Consider the following 26544-nt stretch of genomic DNA (forward strand, 5'->3'; position numbering starts at 1 on the left):
ACTGGCACAGCTCTTTTTAGCTGGCATGTTAGATACTTGGTAATCTGTAAGGATTCCTTCACTAGTAGTTAAATTGACAAATTTATTTTATAACAAATAATAAAATAAACTAGGAACTGACTGCAAATACACTCTCATGAGGTTTTCAGCTAAGTCCACTGGATTTACCTTTATTTGTAAGTAAATTATTGATAATTTACAATGATTATAACACTACTTTTATTTTTTTAAGGGAAATTGAAATGGATTCCCTCCTCAACAGTACTTTAAGTACTGTGCAAAGATTCACAGTACTTAAAAGGTCTTTCTGCCTCTCTTTGTGTCAGAGATTATAGATATACACTAAAATACATTATGCACTACATAGTAATTTAGGCAGGTTTATACATTTCACAGCCAGGTAAGTGACAGTCCAGCTCTGCATAGAGATGTAGATTCAGTTACTGGATTAGAGAAAAAATCCATTAAAATATTACAACAAGAATAGCACAACTCAATACAACTGAGCAGTTATAAGTGGTTTTAATGACTTTTCACTTTTTGGATACGATAATCCTCAAAGTAGCATTCAAAAATATAGTGCAAAATATTTATTCATTTTATTTACAAATAAAATGTGTAGTTCAGCTTTTTATCCTTGCCACAGTAAACATTATTCTTTTATGTGATGAATAGAAATTATGAGAAACATGTATAGAGAAAAAAATTAATTTTAAAGCTAAGAACAAAGATTTTCCTTCAGTTATATTTTTGTAGGAGTTACACAGTATTTTCCAAAACTGTTTTCAGTTGAAAAAAAAACCCAGAAAGTTCAAGACAACACTAAAGAATTACATTGGAAAGAACGGTTTTTCAAAACCATAAAGTTAATTTTGCTGTGACAATCACAAAGCAAAGTTCTTATCTACATAGGATATTATTTTTTTTAATTTTTTTTCAGCTTAAACATAGAATCTTTACAATGTAATGTGTTTTTCCCCCTTTTTTCTATACAAATTGCCTTTAGGAGGTAAAAGTATACTAATATCTTCCTATCCCTCTGATGAAACAACAAATACTTTGGTTAAAGAGCAATCCGTGCACAATAGTGTTTTAACTTGCAAGGTAGTACTCCTTTATTAAGTTGATAGAATTCCACTAGCTGGATGAGATCAGTAAATCTGGTATGACCGTCATCAAGGGTATAGAATAGCTTCCCATCATCTTCCAACTGTAAAAATGGAAAAACAAGATTCAATTATATTCTCTTTCGCTATGGTATGCCTTCTGACTGGAACACTTGCTTGAGAAGTGTTCTTACACACCAATATATTCATAATCTTACAACTACTGTGAGCATTAAAAATACAGTGGTAATTTACACAAAAAAACCCCAAAACAATAGGAAACCAACGTATTATTTGACTTCAAGCACGCACCTAAAAGGACAGAACAGTTAAATAAGTATAGGAATACTCTTTCTGCACTAACAATACTACTTCATGCCTTTGTTTTGGAATGATAGCTGGGGTTAATACCAACCCTGAGTTCTTACAGAGTGACATTAAGCAACCAAGTTTGAGGTTACTCATAGATTTCAACCTTTGCTCTATTCACTTCCATGATTTCCTGTCACTTTTTTTAAGTATGATGAGGCTACACACCAGTGCAGTGGAGTGCTGGGTAGTATTAGCTACACAAGACACTGCCCATCACAAGAGTGACATACTTGCTCTAGTAGTTCTTTGTTGTAGGAGGAATTGCTGCAGCTCCAAACATGTATTAGCACAGATACAGAAAAGAAGAAACTTTGATACCTTGAAAGATTCCTTTTGAGTTTTAGATGCTTGAAAGTTTGCAATCACTATTTCCCTCTTCTAAGTTACTGAATGTTAGCTCTTATACAATTTGTATTGCACTGCCGACTATACAATTTCTTGATTTAGTTCCTCAGCTGCTGATATACGTAATATCAAGAGGATTATTGAAATAGTTACTAATTGGTATTCATGTAAATATAGGGTGAAAAAACCTATTCAAAGTATTTTTAAAAAGAAAAGGGAAAAAAAGATACAAGATTGAAAGAGTAGTGAACAGACGATCCTGAAGTAGGGCTAGCACAGAGTAGCAGATGGTGTGCTAGGGAAAGATGGAACTACCCTACTTGAATACAGGAGAAGGGAGAAGATACAATTAGCTGTCTTACCTGTAATTAAGATGTTTTATCTCAAGCAGCTGCTGAACTGCTTATGACTCCTAGTTATTCTACCCCTTTCTACCATGACTGGAAGTAGTTTGCAATTTCTTTATTCTCAGACTTTGGTCAAACCAGTCAAACACTGCTAGTTAAGGAATTACCAATGTGAGAATGTGTAAATTCCTGTGCTCCAGCCAAGAACCTGAAAATGGATTAACATTCATTGGACTTCCTTTATGAATGCAATTTTCCTGCCAACACACTGCAGGCAAGGAGAGTTAACAATTCAAATATCTGTTATCCTCCTAACAAGTTAATTCCAAACCTTGAAATTAATACCAGACAGACTGCTAATTCTAAAGCTATTAACATTTCTCAAAGTAAAAACTTATGTCAAAGTTCTGTTGCCTAAGAACCTAGCATCTTCTGCAAGCTAAGAAGGTTGTTATGAGAAAACATTTATTAGAAAAAGACAGTCCCAGAACTGTGTATCAACTCTTCATCTTTCATATGGATGAAATTTCAGGACAGAATCCATTGATGTGAACTTGCATCAGCTCAGAGTATAAAGGCTGAAAAATACCTTTAAACTAAAAAGCCCTCCAATTTTCACAGTACAGGATCCCAAATTTATTCCAAAGGTTTCCTTCTGAAGTTTTTACAATCAGTTGTAAACTACTACCCACCTGCAATACCTGTTGCACAGGTTACCAATGTTAACATGAGGCACCTGTTTACATGGGTGAGGCATGAACTAGCAGGCTGCATACCCTATCTAAAAGGAGACATTTTTAAGTGCAGCATAACCTGAAGCAACCTAAAATACAAGAGAAAAATAATCCATTTAGAGATTGAATTGTTTTTACCTTGTAAAAAGGCTTTGTAAATTACATTTCTTTGTTTACATTTAGTAAGAACGTTTGCCTTTACAATGGCTGGAAACAGCTAAGAGTTTAAAAGAACAGTAGAATTTCAAAATTCAAAGAGATAACCCTAATCTTCAACTAATAAGTTATGAATATACCACTGTAATACAAAATGGCTTGTTTCTTAGCAAATGATCACATCATTTAGATCAGCAGCAACTGGAACCAAAACCCTTCCTTCCTTAAACAACAATTTTCTGAAATCATTAAAGAGCACTGTTCTAGCAAAAAAAGAGCACATTTAAGTCAGGGTATTGAGAATGGAATGAGGTTACTGAATGCAACCAGAAACTGAAAGAAAGGAACTGAAATATGCCAATATTTGGGGGACAAACAGCTAACATGCTGACACACTCTCTCTGGATTAAGCTGTTCTCATCATAATTTATTTTTTCTGGTTACTAGCATAGGAGAAATTTATTTAGTTAAAAAACAATTCAAAAACATTTCCTTCAAGTAAGTCAAGTTTTGCAATGAAGTGGTACAGGTCTTCTTGATGAACAGCATGGAAAATGTGACCCAAGTTTGTAGACAATTGATATCAAAACTAAGAATTCCTAGTTCCTGCAAAGATCCCACAACAGGAGAACAAGGTTTTAGCACAGTCTTCTGAAAGGAAGAAGAGAATAGAATAATCCATCTCAGAGGAAACTAAATATACTGCAACACCTGTGCTTAGAGAAGGGAGGGTCTGTTCCCTGATAGCAAAAAGTGGTCTCTGAAATTTGAGAGTTAAAGGACATCCCAATGAAGTAGAAATCATACACTCTTTGTATGGAGTTCAGAAGGTTTTCTAAACCACACAACAGTTATACCAAAGTAAATACTGGAACTGACTACAGTCAATGAATGCACAGAGATCTTACAAGGATTCTTATCAAGTATTATACATTGATGATCTCATGGATACGTTGAGTAACTATCATTTTTGGATGAAGGAATCCTCCATATTCCGTACCTAAACACAATAAAATCCTAGACAAGTCTTACAGCTGATCTGATCGACTTCTTTCCTCCTCTCAAATAATGCTTCAGTTTTATTCTACATGAACTTTTTTTAGTGGAGGATATCAGCTAAAGGCCTACGTAAGGCATACAGAAATTTGGTGAATGATCAATGATCAAAGACAAAAAAAAAAAATAAAAAAAAAATAGTGTCACTTAACTAATTTCTACTGAGAAAGAGCAGAATCTGCTGGAAACTTCAGCAGGAAGAAACATGGAGGCTAAAGTATTATGTGGTCTGGAAGAAAGGTTCTTGTAAAGAGAGATAAAAAAGCTCTGGGTCTGCTCAGTTATGTCAAGTATCTGTAGCCAAAACACAAAACGCTCAAGTATTTCTCATCTCAAGAGAAGCAGCATAAGAAACCCACATAAACCACCTTGTGAAAGAGTGGAAGCAATGAGGATGGCTAACCATTCTGGCAGGATAACTGGACAGTATGTTCAATGAAAACTAATAGAAATATGATTTCAGCTAATAACTTTCAGCTTACCTATAAAGCAGATGTACTAAATAATCTTTTTTTTTTTTTTTTTTTTGTAGTTTCCCTGAAGAAGACCTGTACATGAATATACCACAGTAACAATAAGAGAGGTCAACAAAATATGCTTGACTACAAATATTGAAACTATCCTGAACAGAAGACTGAGATTTGGACACACAACGGAGGCAGTCCAAAATAGATGACTAAGAAATTGTGTACATACTGAAAAGTAAAAGGAAGCACAAACTCTATTAATACATGATTTTCATGCCATCAGGGTTGCTTCTATTCCAGTTGAAATAGATTAGTTTAATTTTTCAAGAAACTTTTCAGGATTTCATACTACTAGTCAAACTTTAGAACAAATCAAATAGCAAAGCTCAAAAAGTTCAACTCCACTAAAGCATACTAATTATATTTAATGATACAGGTATGTTTACATCTTTCATAAAACAACAAAAGAAAAAAAAATTCTTCAATAGTCTGTCATAGTTATTCAATTGTTTGGTTTTACAACTACATAAATAAACTGAAAAAACTCACTTACTGGTACAATTTGAAAATGTTTTATTTTTAATCCATGACTCAGTGACAATACAAATGTTTTGGGGTTACTTTGGCTATCACGTACCAGGAATACCCTAGAAGAGATCAAAAAATTTCCAAGTAAGACAATTTGAAATCCTTTAATAAACATCCAGTTAAAACTGTTCTAAATTCATTACAACAAGTATTAGTGAAAAGCATAAATAATATCAATTATGTAAGTTAGGCTTTTAATCAGCATTTCTCTGCAAATGTGTCACTGAGAATATTTTCTCTTAAATTCTTCTTCACCTTGTCTATTATGTGAAAAACATGCATTCTCAGAATAAATGACACTGTAGGCGTTAGTTTTTACACTGCATAGAATTACAATACATTTCTTCAGACAGAAAAGCACCCTCAAAGTTTGTGCTTTGAACAAAATTTTTCTTTGGACTCTGACTAGAGAAAACTTGAATTTTCCAAAATCACAAGCATTATAAGGAAAATTTAAAAGGTAGTTAAACAGGAATTTTATAGAAAAGGTAATGCAAGGCACACAAAACAAGAATGTTTTTCACATCTGGCCAATCCTCATAAATGCACTCTCATTTCTGTACAGTAGCAAAATTCCCAATAAGACAGAGCTACACTCAGCTTGCTTTATGGAATCATTATTCAAATCATAACACTCTGAATGGCCAACAGTGCCACTGCAACTAATTCACTGACAGCTTATTCCAACCAGAACAAGGACAAACGTAACTTTGCCATAATCCTGGTAGAATAACGTGGCACAGGCACAGGATGATTACCAGCGTGAGACAGTTTGCATTGAATCGCCTGGTTTGGAATATTGGCAGAGAACAGTCTGAAGACAGGGAAGAACCTGATAGATAGCTTTGGAGTGGAAAGAGTCTGAACTGCTTGTACTGTGCAGCTCTGGAACAGATATAGCTGACCAATGTGCCAAAGAAGGGAAATGGAGGGACAGCCACTGCCAAGCATGCTTCTCTCTCAGGACAGAAAAGAAATGGGCAAAATGGACTTGCAGGTTTTAAGCAAACCAGCATTAGTGATCACCTAATCATAACTGTTTGCCCCAACACACACCAGAAATGACAGCCCAGCTACTACAGGAAAAGAATTTCAAGTTAAAAAAAAACAGCCAAAGGTTTGCAGCGGATTTTCACTGACTTCCGGCATGGATCCAAAGTACTAACTTCGTTCTCAAAGTTTTTAAGAGTTCCATTTTTACACATTAAGAAAATACCTGGAATTAAGACATTTGGAGCCCAGAATCATTAGCATTGCTGTCAAAATCCCTGCGCAGTCTAGCTCGGAGCCCTGCACAAGCGCAGCTCTCCCGAGGGCTGCTGCCGGCTCAGCGCTCGGCGCGGGCAGCGCGGGCTCCGCTCAAAGCGGCTCGCTCCCACCACCTAGTGGGCTCTCACTCCCCGGGACACGAACGAGACAGTCACAGCACTTAGCACAGACCCTGTGCACTCACTTCTTATTGTATGCATTTGTCATTAATGACTGCCACTTCATTTTATTCAGAAAAATGACACTGTAGGAGTGTGCCACTTTGCAGATATCTAAGATGGGGTCTCTATACCCTATTACTAGGATCCACATTAAATGAAACACAATGTAATCACTTTGATTGGGATTTAAGTTCCCATTCAACAGTTCTTTCAAATAACATTTTTTTATTGCTTTCCTTGTTTTATCACAAATATAAGCAATATGTCTTCTCCTTCAGATAAAAAGATCTTTATTATTTTCTACCATAATCACAATAGATCTACTTAAGTTGTCAAAGAGCTTTTAAAAACTTTGTTAAGAAGAATGGGCTGTAGTTCACAGAATCTCAAATGTTGGCTGGAAGGAGCTTTTTAGACATGCTGGATGACTCTGGTCAACTTCTCCCTCATGAAGTTCTCTGAACGACAAGTTAGACCTTTCCATGGGGCTTTTGGTAATGCTCTTACCCCTTCCATCAATCAATCAGTTTGCAATCCTGCCAACCACTTACCACTGAAAAGTCTTCAAACATACTTTAGGGGATAAAATACAAAGTCTACAATATCACCATGTGAACTTATTTTAAAAAGTTGGTTTAACACCAGATGCAAAAACCTTCCTTCATCATAGCATGCCTTAAGATTGTTGCTGTCCCTAAATCTGTTATTGAGTTATCCAAATACTACAACTACTGTAGTTAGTTTATATAATTGCCTCCTTATCTTGTAAAAGCCATCATGAACAACATATTTGTTGGTACACAGAGTATTACAGAGGCCCTATCCCTTGTCATATATGTGTGAGAGCTCCCTGTTCGGGATCACCTTAAAAGGATCAATATGGATTGTTTTCTCTGCCCTCACTCCGGAAACTAGTCTTGTTTTTCCCATTAAAAATGGCTGTATTTCTGGTGACAATTCATGCTTTTAGCTCATCAAAATGATGTCAACACATGATGTCATGTGATCATTACTTCAGAGTAACTCCTGAATATGTATCAGACAGCACATAAGCACTCCTACTACCAGTGTTCTAATTAATTCCAGGCAGTCCACACAAAAGCATCATCCTCCTCAAAATCCCACTGCACAACTATGAATGGCTTCAATAATATAGCATAAACAACACTGGACTAAACCAATGCTAACAATGTATTCACTTTCTCATTTCTCTGTGTGTGTGTAAGAAATACACTGGAAGATGCATCAGGCCTGGAATGACATCCTGCTCAAAAATACACGTTGGATTCATCCCCATGGCCTGTCCTATTCTTCTATCAAATGCAAAAATAAATGCAGAGCACAGAACTAACTTAATGCAGAGCACAGAACTAACTTCAAGATGATAAGCCAGGCTTAAAAACAAGACCCTGGAAATTAAAAAAATAAAAAATTAAAAATATGAAAGTGGAAGTCCAACTAATCATCCCTCTGCTGATTATGACCTGATTTGCCTCCCTTTCCTTCCCTTCATTTTTTTTTCCTGGAGCCCTTTCTGTAGATGTAGAAAATAGTACAGACTTAATCTAAATCTAATACAACAGACTTAATCTAAAACTGAAGGAATTTAACCAGCAATCTGATGTTTCAGGTACCTAACTGGAAGCAGACTCAAAGAAACTGAGACTTTCATGGAAATACTCATTGAATGAAGGAGGCCTGAGTTTACATTTCATACAGGACTAAGTGCAGGAATGAAAAGCAGGAGGATTTGAATGTAAAACACCTACTTGTTTTGTCATTTTTTAAATTAATATTTAAATGAAATATTTAAAAAATTAAGGTCTCATCCTAACATTTATTGCTTACTATTAAAGGATGACACAATTTTTAGCCAATTCATGAGAAAAAAGCATAGTTTTTTCAATGTCTGTCCCAGTACGGTTCATCTTAAGAATAGTTTTCAGGCCTTCTTTCACTCTTTCATCACTAATAGAGATACAAATGACAGCGATGCCTGCCAAGGTTGACAGCTCCCAGAAAATCCTGTGCAAAGACACAGCTCTAGTGCTTGGCTCTGAATGGACATAAGTAATCGGTCAGTGACAGATTCGAAGTTTTAGATCACCACTTCATTGTTTCCAAATGATATAAAATAGGAACCAACTGATCCCCAGATAGCCCTATAGAAAAGAATTTTTATTCCTATTAGGTAAGTGCAAACTTCTTCCTCCACCTCCTCCCAGTAAGAGACATATGAAAATAGGAGTTGCTGGCTAGAAGCATGTCTCAGAGAAACTATGAAAAGAATTAACTTACCCATCTACAAGTCCATGCTGCAAAATGAGTCTCTGAGCTTCTTCTCTAGAGATTTTATGATGGAACCATGACTGAGATCTGTGTATAGCTGTAGAAAAAAAATCAGTGAAAAAACACTTTCCCTTTACTGAAAGAATCAGTTATTGCATTTCTTGCATTTCTCTGGCAAGGAATTAATTCACACATACCCATGTTAGACATGGCAATAGGACTACCATGAGAGTTGAGTCGGAGACACCCTCTCCTCTGTATGGGAGAGAAGCAAAAACATGACTACAAGGCTCTTCTTTAAAAACAAACAAACAAACAAAACACTAAACCAAAACACCAAACCAGAAAAAACTATTCTGATAAATCAAAGGTTTTTATACCCGCCATGCTAATCCTTCTTCAACTGCAACTGAAAGGGCCTCTGTTGGATTTTCTATAATTCTGCTTCTGTGTCCTGAGAAATCCATTGCTACTAAAGAATTTTCTGAAATGCTTCTCTGCAACAAAGAAAAATAAGTTTAGTTTGCTCACTTTTTACAAGATTCATCATTTAAAAGTGAGCTTCTGAGAAAACATTATGTTTTGTAAGTGATATTTCAAGTATTGGCAGTGTTTCCCATCAGAGCCAAACTCATTTTACCCTAGGGAGCATTTGTAATTCCAGTATGCTGCTGCAAAGCTCAATTTTATAGTCTGGCAGGACAGACCATCTTTTTGCATTACTGCAATGGATGACAAATACATCACTTTACCATAAACTGTATTTATATTTTTAACTATAACAAGCCCTTCCCATGTCAAACAAGTCAGGAAACTGTTACTAAGATGTCCAAGTAAAAGGGAAAAAAAGGTAAAATACAAAATTATTATATATAATGATCAAATTTAAAAAATATTCATAATTTTTCATTAGCAATATATTGGATTTATACGTTTGCTGTATAAATTTCCATTCAGTTTACCATATTTAAGCATTGAAAAGAGCAATTTCTATAGCATATAACTTCTATTTTAATACATCTCCTCTAACTCTAATCACAGACTCAAAAACTGTAGCATCTGTTACAAAAAAAATGCTTGTGTTTTTTTTCTCTCAGTGAAGATCAAATTTTTAAAAACTGAATAAGAACATTGAGGTTTGACAGAATAGTCCTAAAAAATCACCAAAATGTTTCTCAGAAACCAAGGTTTACAAAATCAGGTTTTATTAGAATCATGATGGCTCAAATGTTGGCAGGCATTGGAATATCTAATAAATAAAAGAGCATTCTAGCACTCTGTAAGTTAAAGCAACATCTGGACACAAGAGGCCCAGATTTCTGTAGCTTCCCAGTCCAAAACCAGAGCAGCTCTGGTATTTTTTTTTTTTTTTTGCTTGGTTACAAGCATGACTATAACTAGAAATGGAAGAGAGCAATTCTGTAGTTCATTGTAATTCTTGACTCTGTAGACTAAGATCTATCTGAGTAACTGTAACCTGTAAAGAACTTTGCAGAAGTGAAAAAACAAGGGCAAATTAAGACAAAATGTTTGCCTCTAGCAGAGTGGAGGGAACTCTTTTTAGCTGACATGGTTGAGAAATTAAGGAATGTGAAATGTGGAAGTGGCTTCCTTATGAAGTATATGAATTAGCGTGTGTACTTAATCCCCAGATTATTCAATTTGCTGTTTATAATTCATAAATTATACACGAGTAGAAAGACAGTGCCATTGTTAGCAGTGGGTATGGATTCTGCCTCTTAGAAGCCATGGGAGCTAAAACACACACAACAGTGAAAGAGGAAAGAATCAGTTGTAGTTCCCTGATCCATCGTAAGAGCAGCAGCTGGCTATTGCAGTAGCTTCACATAACACAAAGTAAGACACAGGCAGCATATTAAGCACATGCTTAATAAGCCATGCTTATTAGCAAGATCACTGAAAGCTACTTTTGTGAATACATGTGATAGCAAATGCATTTCTTAGGCATTTTATCAGCAAGAACTTTAATAAAGGCAAAGCTAAAAAAAAATCACCATAAACTCATTGTCACATATCTCGGCAACAAGTAATTTTTATCCAATTTAGCCAACACAAACCACAAAAGGGATATAAATCATCCATGAAAAAGTCTGAAATCAAATGACTCATGAAGAGCTGGGATAACATAAGATACTAAGAAATGGACAACCTCATCCAATTCCAACTATCTGACTGAGAAGATGGACACAATATATAGCATAGGCTGTTTTTTCTCCAAAACAGGGTAGACCATCTGCTAAATCATGTTTTTTCTCTGAAGTCCAGTCAGTATTACACCAGCTGAAATTCATCTCAAGTACATAATATTTTATATATATATATATATTTAGAATTAAAAGAGAAAGTATATCAAAAAGGATTTGTTACAACCTTCTTATTCATCAGCCTGTGTAACCCTAAACACTTTGCTTCTCTTTTAATGCATTTATGGCTCTGCTGCTTTGTTCAAAATCTTCTGTTCATTCAACAGTACCAAGCCAATGAACTCCCAAAATACTGGAGATTTTAGAAAGGGAAAAGCCTTTAAACTCATTTGTTTGAAGGAAATTAATTAATTAGCTCTCTAGTCAACCCTGGCAGCCCTAAATATTTCGGCAAGCATTTGCACATGCAAAGTTTCGAAGGAGCAGGTCAGTAGTGTAACTGACACAAGTTACTTGAAAAGAGCACAATGGCAGAAACATGTATTTATTCATGGAGCTGCTGTGGGACATACCATAGGTGTTATATTCAAAGGGCTGCAGCCACTTCTACCTTGATATGGTTGCATGTAATTCTGATACAGCTGCATCCCATACTAAAACCAGAAAATAACATGGTTAGCATTTTAAATTATAAACCTAAGCCAAACAAGGGTTTCTTTTCAGATGAAAAAGATAGCACATGCTTTTCTTTCCCATTTAAAACCAGGGACAAAAGATGTTAGGCTAAGGAAATTTACATCAACATTGCTGCTGCTGCCTTTCTAAATGTACACTTTGCATTAAATACTACCCATTTAATATACCAAGTGGCCTGTTCCTATTTTGTCACAAACAGTCACATTTTAAAAACATTAAAGTTCCCTTCTTGTGTTCAATATTACTCAGCAATCTCACTGAATTCAACATGGTTACACAGAAGCATATGTTTGTTTAATGCTAAATATTTTCAGAACTGAAGCATCATTCCATCCCTTACAATGATTCCAGGATTTGGTCTGTCTCTTCTTGCTGGGATGAAAAAAAAACCTGCTTTCATAAAAAATTGATACAGCTATTGCATGGGAACCTAAAACGATGTTACCTCTCTATTCACAGCATCAAATTATCACATAGCACACTTATGCAAGAAGCTAACTCCAAACAAAAATATTACCTTGAGTAACCTAATTGCTGTCATCCAACAGGTCCTACTTTGTTCATCATCTGCACAGAGCTGTTTCAGGTCTCTGGTTCCTCCTGATTTGTTAGGCTAGAAGGCCACAGCACATTTTTTAGCATTAAAGCATATCTTGAAGATAATACCTGTTGAAATAAAAGCCACTAATTCTCCTATTTTATAAAAGACAGCTGAATATTGCTTTCAAAGCCTTAAAGAAGCTTAAGCTTACCTAAAAACTGTGGCTTGCTTTAATATGTATCAGAATAGTAAGTTTGTACCTTAAAGCAGAATCCATAGTTTGTTGGTGCTCCAGAAATCTTTTTGCCTGTTAAAGACATGTACATATCACTATTGCTGAATTCACAGAAAAACTGCAGATGCCTTGGCTCCTAAAAAGAAAAGTAATGTAATACAGTTAGACTACTTTTAGCCAGCCTCTCCAGATAAGAAACTTGGAAGAGTACAGTAGTTATCCTGTTCCAAAATACAGTCTTACAAATTGCAGTTTTAACCATGACATCATGACATCTAAAAAGAAGCAACTCAATATTCATTTCATAATGCAAAGGGGAAAAAAAAATCAAACCAGTTAAAGAGTTTATTCTTCCAGAGTCACAAAAGCCTCAGACTACAAGTTATATAATTTCTGAGAAAACTTCCACTAAATTCAAGCAATAATAAACTTAGAGTAGGAGGCAAGTTTTGAGAGCAGTATGCATTTCAAACATCAAAACAAAATAAACTTTAATAAACTGAAAAACAACACACTGTTAGAATTATTGCACAGTACTATTTCTAACCATTATCTCTACCCACTAATAATAACCTATTAGTATTAGTATTAGTATTAATAATAACTATTAGTATTGACATAATAAGGCATATATGTCAAGGAAGCAAGGAAACAAAAGAAATTTGCCTAAGAATACAAACCTGCTCAATGAAAACTTTGGCAGGTAATTACAGAAAATCCAAAACATGAATAAACATTGGTTTGAATAGTTTATGTAAAAGGTTTCTCAACTCCAGTGTTTAATATGATAAGGCTAAACATACCACCATCAAAAAATTTGAACTAGTAAAATGAAAAACTGTCCAGTGACAAATTTTGAGAATTCCCAAAGTTGTCCTATAAAAATTCTTATTTTATATAATTAATTACTATATCTGCTTTTCAGAAAATCTACTCATACTTCAGAAATTTAATTAGTATTTGAAAATTCATTTTAACAGGGTACTCTGTTATGAGAAATACCAACCAGAATGTAGCAAACTTACCAGGCAAAAAGAAACTACAATTTCTAAGACAACACCTTCCCAGTTTTTTATCTCCATATCTCTCAAGATTTTATCTATAATAACCAAATTTATTTTTTTATTTTTTATCACTATAAGTTTAATTATTTGTTATAAATTTTGGTTATTATTACAACAAAATGATAAATACATACATATTTGCTCTGACTTCAAAGATCTTGCTCTGTCTCTTTTCCTCCCTTACCTTAGATGTACCTTTAGTGGAAAAATAAAGGCCAGATCTTCTCAAAAGAAAGTACAATTTTTTCCATGATTTTTTCCCCTGCTCCTTTGCATACAAATAACCATGAATCTCAGGATATGTGCTGGAGCTAAGAAACATCTGAAAGAAAGTATCAGACATGCATTTTTCTTTTCCTCTGAAATCAGCTTTGTGTTTCATTACCATACTCAGGGCTAAGGGGAATAACTCCTAAAGACACTATCACACCACAGTAATTCAGTTATGACTGCATCTAATCCTATTAACAGTACCTCTCTGATTTAAGGCATGTAAGAATGTTACACAACTCCAAGGTAGGCTAAGCAAGTTACATATTTATATGGAACCATATGGTTTGAAATGAGAGCATTACTTCTGCAATATGTGAACTTCTGCAACTAAACCAGTGTAAGAAGTACTGATCCCATGCCTCAGACCCTATTTATATAAAACTGCTAATCAGTGCTAACAACAGAAGAAAAAAGTTACGTCCCTCCCCTCACCCACCATGTTACAAACCAGAGAAATTACATGACCTGAGTTAAAATTAATTCCGCAAACTATAAACTCTGAATTACAAACCCATGCAGGTCAGGCAGATATTAGCATTTTCAAAAGGAGGGAATAAAGTTCTCTGCACCTGAAAGGTGCTTAAGGAGGAGCTTTAGTTGAACCAAAATCAGAGAGACTGTGCCAATCCCCAAGAGAGCTCCTGCCTCCACTCAGGCTTCTCTTCAGTGCTTCTCTTCAGCCATTTCATCAGACATTGTCAGAGTGCAACACAGCTCTTATCTTGCTGAGGTTTAGACAGGTCTACTCAGTCTGCAAAAGTACCCACTAAAAATGAGCAACCATGTTAACTTTACCCTAACTCCATGTAATGCATTCATTTTTATCACTCTTCTTCCAACAACACTACTCAGAACTATGCCTCTAAACATATTAACCCAGAATTGTTCTATTTCTGTATATGCCACAGAAACTATTACTGAGTTCTTCAAGGAGCCTTGCCCCAGGACTGCTCTCTGGTATCATAAATTCTGTCAAGGCTTATATAGAGGTATGGCACAAAGGATTTTCTGCTCGGTATCTGCAGTTTTCATTGCTGAATTTTCCTTCTATCCACTTCTATTTCCAGAAAATCTTATTTGAGGAGTGAAACAACAGATTACAAAGTGAGATATGGACTGGCCAGTACAGGACTCCAGCAGAATTAAAAAGTGAACCTGATTTTGGAAGCACACCAAGTTCTCTGGCCACTAAATAATACAGTCCAACCAAAATATACAAGGTTTCTTTGACTTTTATTGTTTTCCTGCCTTGCAGTGAGATGCATGACTGTACCAGGTGCAGACCAACCTGAGCTGGTGCGAATGCAGTAACATGAGCAGAGCTCCACTGGCCAGGGGAGTGCCCCAGCCCAGCACCAGGACTGCATTATGAGCAGCTTCACTGCTATTCACCTGAACAGTTCAATTACAGTAAGCCAAGATACATCTATCTACACGTGTTGCTGGCACACAGCTGTGTGCAAATGCAGTTTAAGCTATTTTAGCCACACTGAAGCAGACAGGCAGGGCTTGGTAAATGTTCTGGCTGTTAATCTTCCCTTTTGCCACGTACTAACAGGTTCACTGGTGGGAAATAAACAGGCTGAACTAAAAAAGTACAAAATCCATGAACAAAGTCAAATGAAAGCCTTAGTAAAATCTAAATGAGTCAATGTATGCAAAAACAAAAGAGCATCTTTTTAGGTTTTAATGTCTCTGCTGAAACTAAAAGGAGTGGTTGGCTTCCTGCCTGCACAAGTGTCTTCCCCAGGATTTATGCCATAAGAGCTTAAAACCAGAAATGCTGTCATGAAAAACACTTCTCTTACTCAGCAGACCAAAGTGGAGGAGAATACAATGCTAAGCTTCGACAGTCACTGTTGTACCCATGCTATCAATTAAAACAAAGTAGCAGCAATGCTAGGAAAAAGGCAATCTTAAATCCATCTTTTCCTTTCTAAGACAGCTGAGGACTGTGTGAGAAAATAGAACATGAACAAGCTGTAGTCAAAACCATTAACTGTCAGAAAGATGAGCAGTAAAAATATTTCAGAGTGAGAACTGAATGTCTGTAATAAACGCCAAAAATGAATGATAGTAGAAAAGAAAATTTCCTTGTGTTGTTTTTTGTTTCAGGTTGGTTTTTGTTTCAGGTTGGGGGCTCTTATGTTTTGTTGGTTGTTTTTTTTAATGGAGGTACATACAAAGTTTTTTATAGGAGGGAATGGAACCCTGTTTATACAGATAAAAATAAGAAAAATCCTTAATACTGGAAGAAGAGGGGAGAGCTAAATGATAGTATGCTGCAGACAGGGATACCGATCACACAATATGCAGAAATAAACTTGCACCCTTTTCCCCACACAGTGAAATATATACCCTGATAAGCAGAGTGGTGTCAAATGCCACCACATCTTTCAGATACTGGTATACACAGCACTATGGACTTGATTACCATTTGATTACCGGTAAACCAACTAATTTGAAACCAATCTGAACAAGAATCAAAGCAAATAAAAATATTTTGTTGCAAAAAAAAACAACCCTAAACAAATAAACAGAAATTAATCAGAAAGTGAAAAAACAACAGAATGGGAGAAACATTGCACTGTGTCAGATGAATATAATAATAGTGAAAAATGCAGAAATCCTTGATGTCACTGAATTTGATAAAGATGGAGAGTTGCACTCCTAACTATAAAACTTATTTGTCTACATCTTCAACATTTTCAATGAAAGAATAGCTGCAGTAGCAGAAACAACAATATCTGCTAAGGTGGATGCTTCTTGAGTATTTATGCAGTGTTTCGGGGAGTTAAAGAAGCCACCAGTATACTCAGACTTTGTGAATCATGTTGAATTTGATGACTGATTTCTTCAAATATGTGAAGACAGGTAGCCATGATCCAGACCAACACTACTGGGAATGAGCTGGATTTTTACCCTGAACCTGCTGAGAACTTTTGGGGACACCAAGTAATTCTAGGGAAGAATTGATTGTGAATCTCAATACTGCCTCCTATAGACTTCAGTCCACCTGAGAGTTTCAGACTGGAAGGCCAACAAAACAGAGTGGAAGACAGAGTAAGGCAATGGGGAGATTAAAACAATGTTCAGGAGATTGACAAGAGACTGAAATTGAGTGCAGGTCTGTTTCAGCCTGAAGCCCAGAATGGCAGTCAGGTGAGAAACTGGTTAGGGAAAGAGGGACTTGCTATGGCAGAGAGATTAAAGAAATGAAAGCCTAGCTCCAAATAATGACCTTAAAATCTTCATACTATGTTCATTTTTGACATATTTTAAAACATCCAATTTCCAAAAATAGCCTAAAGCAAGCTCCAAATGACCCAGACTGCCTACCACTAGACATGTATATACAGTGCTGTGCCTCAGAGCAGCTATACCCTGATCAATACAGTGACACACCTCTTTTGTAGGCCAAAGATCTTCATGGCAGCAATTAAACATCTGTCTTTGATACATGCAGACATCCTCTATATCCCACACCTAGTACTTTTACTTAGCACATGCTAAATGGATAGGAGACAGATGAACTTCTCTTTTGTTTTTGTGGTTCTGTTCTACAAAGATGTTCTCATTCAAAATCATCAGCCAAAATACTCTTCCACTTTCAATGAGAATTAAGAAAAACAGATCTTGAAAACATTTTACTTGCTTACAGCTCAAACCACAAAAGGATGTAAAAGTATCAGAAGTGATTTTTTTATCACTTGTAAGCATTGAATTGTCAAATTGATGTCTCTTTTGATACTTAACCAAGCACATCACAAATAATAATGCAGCCCATTAACTTGTCTTAATGAAAGTTTCCAAGGAAATAGTGACTCACTGTAAACAATTTACCCAACAGTTTCTGCTGAAATGTGCACAATGGCTACACAATCCACCATGGTATTCTTTACTTTGTGCCTATTAAATTTTATTTGATGAAATACAATTAAATATACAATGCAACACAAAATAGCAACAGAGGAGAGTCTGCAACATGTTTTTCAAGCTACCAAAATGGCAGCTGTTTGGAATGATTCTTAATCTTACATATCAGCTTTGAACATACTCTAGATCTCACAATATGGGCTTAAAGAAGTTCTGCACAAGAATATATGGCAAACAGTTCTACTATAAAAGTCTTCATTATTTTTTTTAACTACTAAATTACACTTTTGAGCAAAAAATATAAAGTTCTTTTAACACAGGGGACAGAATTTTCTAAATTAAATGTTTATGCTAGACTGCAAAATTTGTGTTATGTAGGTGGCAAAAGGGAAACAATTTTCATTTTATTTGCAGCACTTTTGATATCACAAAAATTTTATTTAGGTTTGTAAAATTTACTTACAGAATCTAGCATGTCAAATTTAATTTGCAAAATTTTTTACTATATTTGGGATAATCTTAACATCTTGATTAACATCCACTTTTATAAGGCTGTAACTATTTAATATGAAGGAATGCTTTGAGAATTAGTTACTTAAAATGGTTTTCATTTACTGGTGGATGCTAAGGTAGACTTTATTGTATATATTTTTTAAAAATTGTAATTTTTATTTTCCTTCTGCTTCTGCTCTAAATATCCTGTGTTATTATGTTGCCTTTCCAATCATTCTTTATCCCCAGAACTCATGCACAGGGTTGCTGTCTTAAAACCAGTAGAAGTTCTTCTTCTATTATTTAATTTTTCTAATGACAAGCAAACAAGAGTAATGTGTATGTTTCCACCTTTATTACTCATTTTTCCCCTCTTTGAAAGTAAGACGATGATCCCTGATATGGTCATTCTGTATTTTCATTTCATTATTCCCACTGTAAATTAGAATCTTGTGTCTGCTTAAAAGATGACTAACGCCAAGTGACCTACCATAATTTTTTTTGAAGGCTACAGTAGCCTTCAAGCTAACAAATCATACTAGTCAGTCTAAATTTTCTCCCCATTAAGTTTAACCATTTAACTCTTTTTTTATATCCATTTGTGTTACATCACCAATTCTTTGGTATTCTACCACAGCCTGCTGCTAAGTTTGTTCAGCACTACACCTGTTAAAGGAAAAAGGGTCTTTCACCTGAAATATGCAATAAAGATATTTAATGTTTTCACTGTCTTTTCTTTGTTTTGGTGCTTCTTCATTCTTAAGTTTACAAGTGTGGACGTATAATAGCTGCTTAGAAGGGACACATAGTTTCATAACTCTTGAGGAAAAATATTATTAGCCATATCTTGAGTTATTCAAAACCTAGAAACAGATCCAACAACAATAAGGAACTATGCTCACACAACACAAATAATGGGAAATACTGAGCTGTGCTGGTTCATCTTCATTCAAGGATTACATACCTGTAATATTCCAGAGTGGCTTAGAGCTGCACTGGTCTCACTTGGAAAAGATATCATATGATCTGGAAAAAAGCTCTGTAACAACAAGAACTTGTATCAAAGTTCTGTATAAATAAATATAAAACTTTCCCTTTTGTATGTGCAACTTAAGTTCTCAATGCAGTGCAAGACACTGAAGATTCCCTGATCCAATAATTTAAGCTTACCTTAATATCATCCCAAAATCTGGCACATGCCATATTTTATTTGCTGAAAAACATAGAATTTTGAGAAAACATTGATAGTCTCTGGAAGACGGTTTCAGACACCAGTGCAAATCATGTTGCAATGTTTGGCCCTTAGTGTTGTTTTTCTAGCAGTAATTTCTATGCTGTTAACATACAAGATTTGCCTGAGGATCCAATATGCTACAAAGTAAGGAGGCTATATACCAACATGTATGTTATACAAGTGTATTGTTATCTATTTTTTCATTACACTAGAATATTTTGGAATAACTTTCACTAACACAGAAAAAGTTGTCTCAGTTTTTTTTTAAATCTTCTATTTTATGTACTCTACAAATTAACAAAACAAAATCTGACTATATCAACATGGTGGGGTTAAAAGTCTACAATCAAAATGACAGTTTTATTATCAAGGAAACCTCAAAGGATAATTTATGGGACAGACCTGCAGCTGGGGTGCTCAATACAGGCATGCAGATATGAACCAGACAAGAGTTTGACCATCACAAATAACATTTTCTCAAAGCCTGGACAAGTTTGAAGTTAATATTCCCTTGGCCACCCAATGTCCAGCAATTTCCATTTTTCATGAAATTCAGCTGCTGGTAGGGTTAATTCATATTAACTCATTATGATAAAGCATTCTTGCTATAGCTGGGACTAGAACACCCCAAAGAACTTTGCTTAGCTATAGTTGTCGAAGCTGGTGTAGCTGCAGGTCTGCCACGCTCCACAGCTGGTTCCACTCACCGGTTAAACAGTACATAAACTTTATTTTTGGAGGCAACAGAAAGAAACTGATGCATAGAAAGTCCATCTTGAATATGAGGAAGAAATTCTTTGCTGTGTGAGTGATCACATATTGGAACAGATTGCCAAGAAAGGTTGTGGAATCTCTCTCAATAGAGATATTCAGGAACACTCTGGATGCAATCCTGTGCCATGTGTTCTGGGATGACTCTAGAGCAGGGAGGCTGACCTATTCTGTGATTCTGAAAGCTTCTTTACTAACTGTAGACCACCTCAAGCTGAAAAATATTTCACTGGTATAGATATCTGTATATCTGGGACAAATCTATCATTTGTCCAGAGACACACAGATCAATCAAACAAAAAAATTTCCAAAACTCTTCTATTTTCTGTTACCTTTATATTTACCTTTTTATCCTTTTCACAGATAGATAATCTGAGTTCCCTTTCACTTTTTACCTTTTAAGCCCTCACACAGTTCTGCTATTTCTCCCTTTTACATTTGAAACAAGCTGACTTTATAAGAGACAGCATTAGGAGTTGTCCAAATACACCATGGAGCAACCAGATGGTAAGTTCCTTCTGCTGAGCCAGGACTGCTTCCATGGCCTTTGCCATCAGCCAAGGTCTGAATCAGCAGCATTAACCTTTGGCAACATCCCTGAGTTACAAGATATCTCTCCTCTTTCCACTCCTTACGTACACTAACTTTGGCTTCACTTTCACTTACCCCTAATAGGTTATGGCTGCTCATGACTTTTGTGTCAGTTGTCATTTAGCTACAGCTGGGAGAAGCTGCAATTGGGCAGTGCTGGGCAGAACATTCAATTTTCACTTAAACAATAAAATCATCTTTGCTACAGGTGCTCCTCCTCACACTGCTTCATTTTATAATATGCTGTCACTTGATTAAAAATTCACTGAGTTGCAAAAATTTAATTTTGTTTTATGCCTGTGTACAAATTTCAATACATTTAAACCCACTGCTGCTCTCATCATCCCCAAAAATAAAAAATGAACACAGATGTTTTACAACTGTAAGAAAAGGACCAGCCAATGATCACATGCACTACAATACATTCCTGTATTTCACATATTCCCTCTTGGTTATTCTTTTTGACTCCTGTTAGACTAAAAAACTTTAACTCTGACTATCTGTGTGCAACAAAAAAGACTTTTTAGGAACAGTAATCACACTACTTCACGTGTATAACGTTAGGACTTACCAGAGGATTTTTAAAAAACTCATACTTTGCGTAATTTTTTCTAAAATACAGTTTGGTTTCCTCTTCCATTACCCAATTTGACTGAACTTCCATCACTAATTCATGGTCTTCTATAGCTCTTCCTATAAGATAACCAAAAAAATGTAAAAGAAAATGCAAAAAGCAAATATTAAGCTCATGACTAGCAGAACACAAAGAACTCTCATGATCTACAGATAAAGTGCAGCAAAGTTAAGCTTCCATTGACTTTAACTCATTCTTCATTGAATTTAACCAATTCTTGAGCCCAAAAGGACAGAGATTAAGGATGCTATATGAAAATCCCATTTTGTAACCAGATTAAATGAAGCAAATAAAACCATAAAGAAATTCATAAACCAAAAAAAATACCCAAAAATAGTGAAAGTAAAGTAAGCATTTTAAAACCTTGTACAGGTTGTACTACTCCAAAACACATTCTTCAGATGCAAGGGCAAAGAGACTCTGAAGAACTGAAGCTCACAGTTAAAAACAGCATTTTTTTCCTTTCAGTTTTATAGGGAGAAAGTGCTCCTCTGAGATGACATTTAAAACTCTTAAATGCTTGGCATTGTGACATTTAAGAAAACACCATTTCCTCAAGACTTCTTGGTAGAAAAATATGACATTGTGCATCACCCCAAAGGATGGGTAAAGGTGCTGATATTTCTTTATTTTTAAGGTGTCATAGAAAAAAAAAAAACCAACAAAAAAACATATAACTGAGTAAACTTACTTTTTTGAAGGAACTGAAACACCGAGTGCCCTCCAAAAAACAACCCTGTAATCAAATCCCTAAATGGTGACATGAAAAAGCTGCCTTTCAGTTTAGGTAGATCATTTTTGACTTCCAACTAGACTGGAGAGTTTCTACCTCCCTTACTATCATCTCTTTATTACTGCTATCTCTAACATGAGGAGCACCTGCTACAGTCCTCAACAGCCTCCTTAGCTATGGAAAGTATTTAATGCACATGACAGATTTCATATTGGAGTCCATGATAGAACACACTTCAAAAAGCCTCTTCTCTAGCCACCCAGTGGGAAAAAAAATTAAACTAAACAAAAAATAGAAAGACATTGCTCAGCACTACTGCACAGGTTTTATGAGCATTTATGAGCCTTCCCAGCCTTCACAGACTACCTGAAAGAATGCAGATTGAAATCAAAGTGTGACTGAAAGATACTGATGATGAGGCTGGCCAAGGCACTACTCTCTGCTCAAAAGAGGAGCCCTAGAACATGTGTGTTCAGATGCAGAAGCAAACAGAAAACTGTTTACAGTTGGCACAAAAATGTCTCAGTAGAAAAGGAAAAATTTCTGGATGAAGACAGTACTTCCCTTACAAAGGAGAGCAGTTATGGATAACTGTTCAGTTTTCAGAGCCTGCCCTCCTCAGGAGAATTGCAGTGGAAGTTTGGGAGCCTCAGCACCAAGGTACTTGGTGTAGGGACGACATGGCATCATCCAAATTTAGGCACACTTCAGCTGCTTTCAATGATCTTAGACGTTGTGGAAACCATTCAAAATTGCATTTGAATTCAATATGTTAGAATAAAAAGAGCACATACCAGAAAGACACAGTTCTGAAATATATTGATTTATAGAGCTGAAAGAATTGCTGAAATTCAGATTTTTTTAAATAGAACCCCTGCTACTGCAAAACCTGGGAGGTGGGGAGGAAGGCTGAGTTTGCTGGCTGACAAAGCAGCAGCAGTGGGCCAGGTGCAGTGAGGACACAACCATCCTTAGTGTTCAACAGTAGAGCTCTGCACCGAAGGGCATATATGTTTGTGAAAACTGAAATGTAGAGACCGTGGGTTCATGCTTTGCTTTAGGTGGGAGTTTTGTTGGATTTTTTTCCTTTTTAAACCTTCACAGCAGATACCTCCACACAGCAATGAAGGCACATCCAGTGATGTAATTAATGTCTGTCTTGATTAAAAGTAGAACACTGTGCTCAGCTCACTAAGATTCATGCAATTATATCTAATTCAGGAGTATTCAGACAGCTGTTAGATTTTAAAGAAAATGTTCAGTAATTGATGGATGAATTATTAATCCACATCATCCTGGAGTTTACACAGACACACACATTTGCTCACAGCACTTCTCCTTTCAATAGCAATTCACGTAACTTATGAGATGAAAAAGACTTTCCAAATTTACATGGGCAAAACATACAACAATAACAAATAGAAAATAATCCCAAAGTAATCCATCATTTGAAAAATATTTGTTCAAACTACTCTTTCAGTGCTTAAGAATATACTTAAAGCAGGTCAAGTCTGTTAATTCTTTCTAACAAAACTAGATTTAAAACAGTATTACAAAAATAACTCCATTATTGTTAAGTACTCTAAAAATATATAGGTGATATCTCAAATTGTTCCTTTTCTTGGCCAGTAATGTTGAATTGTCAACCAAAACATCTAGAAAATTATTTTACTTTTAAAATGAAGCATTCACCTTTTTCTAGAATTACACTGAAAGCTGTAATTACAGCTGGAGCAATTATAAGACTGCATGATGAATGAAGGTCTTCAGCAATTTCGAGAATATCAGAATATTAGGAAAACAAATTTTACTAATTACTTGATATTGAAATCTTCCAAGAAATCCTCCAGACTGAAGAAAACACACTATTTGTCAAAAAGTGAACTGTGCAAATACACAATGCTGGAGAGACAGTGCCATTTGTTGTTCTGCCATGCTTTCTCAAAGGTGTCTTCTTCAATAGTTACTACATGACTTGAACACCAGCTACACTATAAAATATAGGAAACACTTCTGCTGTTTATACAGTACTGTTTTCTAAAGCCATTTTGTTACCTCTTCTTCTATAGCAGTCATTTTCAGCCTCAACCCAGATTTAACTCTGACCTTACTATGTGTTGGAAGCATCTTACAGCTGATACATTCAGTTCAAAAGGTTACAAATATCTTTGAAATCTTACAAAGCAAGGAAAGAAATTTGAAAAACGTTTGTGTCTGCCTTCATAGGATAAAGAAGTATAAAAGGGCAGAAAATAGTTTTAGCTTTTGTAGTTCATCCTTAAAATGCAGCTGTTAAACATAATTGAGTCAGAGATGCACAGTCAAGTTTATTTTCAACAAATGCACAAGTCTGGATTCCGTAGATACACCCAGAGAAACACTCTAACAATAGCTTTCAGCCATATTTCAATATCTGGGGGGAAGGGAGAGAGTGAGTGGCCAGGGAAAATGTTTGTGGGGGTGTTTGATTTTTGTTCGTGGTATGTACATTTTTTTTAAAATCAACAGCACTGGAGTTACCATGTACCAGCGCAGTCTCTTTTGAGAATTAAGAACTCCATGGAGTTTTCTATGTATTTTAGAATGCAGGAAGGCATCCAGAACATCCTCTTTTTCAAGCCACACTTTGCACTAGCAGATGGAACTGCCCTTGAAGTTGCAGAAGTATTACCTTTTTTAGCTCTAGTACAGCGCCAAAGTTCAAGAATAACATGGAAATTTGAGTGATGTGAAATTATAACCATCTTTCTTTGGCATTTGTCTTCTAGTAGATTTTTTCTAACATAATTTCCTATCAAAAGCATACACAATACTGAAACACAGTGCTGTAGAAGCAAGATTGTCTAACTTGAGATTCAGCTGAATATTACATTCCAGCAGTGGGCTTCTAAACTCCTCTCCTGCTAAGGAAAGTCTTTCCAATATTCTGCATTCTTTACATCTCTGAAAACATCCCCTTTCTCCCTACAATTAATTTGCCTTATGTTTTTCATACTGCAAAAGTACACCTATACACTTCAAAAAGGAGCAGAGATCAGAAGTTATATTTTGAAACCATAGATTACATATTTTGAACTGTATAATACAAAAAGAGGAGTTTTACTACACCAGAGGAACACTGCTGAAGTGAAAGGATTTCAGAACATCTTGTTACCAGCAACTTTAAATACTACACATACACTGTAATACTTCTACGACCAGCTTCAACACAGTTCACTGGTCCTGTGTGAAAGTTTAGAGGAATGTTTTTTTTTTCCTTTTAAAGGAGCACTGTCCCAGAGTTCACCATAAACCTATCCAAACTGAATGTAGCATAGGAACATAATGTCAGCGCATTCTGATATTATTTCTGAAAACCGAGTCCTATAGTAAAGATAAAATAGCACTGTGTAATCTCTTTCTGTTCCTGATGTCAGATATTCCACTCAGGTGTGTTGGGAACAAACAGGATTTTATTTGCAATGAAAATATCCCAAGTCTTTCTAGAGATAAGCAGTGAATACCACCCATAAGGGAGGAAAAACTGCCAGAGAAAAACAAGGTAGAGCAAGAAAGAATTTGCACTGAGAACTTTAACTGTTAGTGTCTTTCGAATCATTCTTACAGATGCAGATCAAGCAGTGTGAAGAAACTATACCATGAAAAAAAATCTAGTTTATACCTATGCTTTCAAAAATAATCAGAAGCAACAACCTCAAAAAGAAAAAATTCACAAAAGACTTCCCGTCATTTTGCTTCCAAGCCTTTCTATTACAATTGTACTTCCATGTGAAAATGAAAATCAAACACCTAATTTACCATCATATCATTATATATTATTAGTCTTACCTAAACCTGTGTGGGTAAGTTGTTCAAAGAGAGTCCAGCTGTGGTCATCAACATAGTGGTTCTTCAATATCAAGAGCTGACACACATCCCTGGCTGTTATATCACTGGGTACTTCCAAAGCTCTGCTAGTATCATCTTCACTATACACTTTGATTACCTGCAATAATCAAAATCATTGCTCTATTATATTGCTATAAAATATCCATAAGGCTCATCTTTGCTTCCATTATTCCATATATATTGCTCTCTCAGCATCATGACAGAGACAAGAACACACACACAGAGAATGCAACATGAAAGACAGACATTCTTCTCCTGTGCAGTGGCATAATTGAAAACAGAACAGCCAAGCAAAGCATATTCTACTTCTAAATTTAGCTATTGGGTATCCCTTGACACAGGACACTGGACAGACTGGTGCATTGTCTTAAGAAAAAAAACATTAATGGAAAGATAAATAAATGCAGTGAAACTACATCCTTAAGAAAGCTGAAAAAGAAACCACAGAGCATAAACAGCGA

At 35.6% G+C, this 26544-nt stretch overlaps 1 protein-coding gene across 1 annotated transcript in view; it reads right to left on the reverse strand.

The window, feature by feature from the left end:
• Window positions 1-312: 312 nt before the first annotated feature.
• The window catches only part of GRB14 (growth factor receptor bound protein 14), a 60263-nt gene continuing 34031 nt past the window's right edge, over window positions 313-26544 (reverse strand). The window contains exons 3-14 of the mRNA XM_058839775.1: window positions 26024-26180; window positions 21400-21521; window positions 19197-19271; window positions 13776-13913; window positions 12553-12663; window positions 12269-12364; window positions 11628-11708; window positions 9271-9387; window positions 9088-9145; window positions 8900-8987; window positions 5137-5230; window positions 313-1210 (exon numbers count right to left, since the gene is read on the reverse strand). Of these exons, the coding sequence (XP_058695758.1) occupies window positions 1064-1210; window positions 5137-5230; window positions 8900-8987; window positions 9088-9145; window positions 9271-9387; window positions 11628-11708; window positions 12269-12364; window positions 12553-12663; window positions 13776-13913; window positions 19197-19271; window positions 21400-21521; window positions 26024-26180 (1284 nt within the window). The 3' untranslated portion in view covers window positions 313-1063. The remainder of the gene's footprint in view (window positions 1211-5136; window positions 5231-8899; window positions 8988-9087; window positions 9146-9270; window positions 9388-11627; window positions 11709-12268; window positions 12365-12552; window positions 12664-13775; window positions 13914-19196; window positions 19272-21399; window positions 21522-26023; window positions 26181-26544) is intronic.

This window comes from Poecile atricapillus, chromosome 5, assembly GCF_030490865.1.
Source record: "Poecile atricapillus isolate bPoeAtr1 chromosome 5, bPoeAtr1.hap1, whole genome shotgun sequence".
In the NCBI taxonomy this organism is placed as follows: Eukaryota; Metazoa; Chordata; class Aves; order Passeriformes; family Paridae; genus Poecile; species Poecile atricapillus.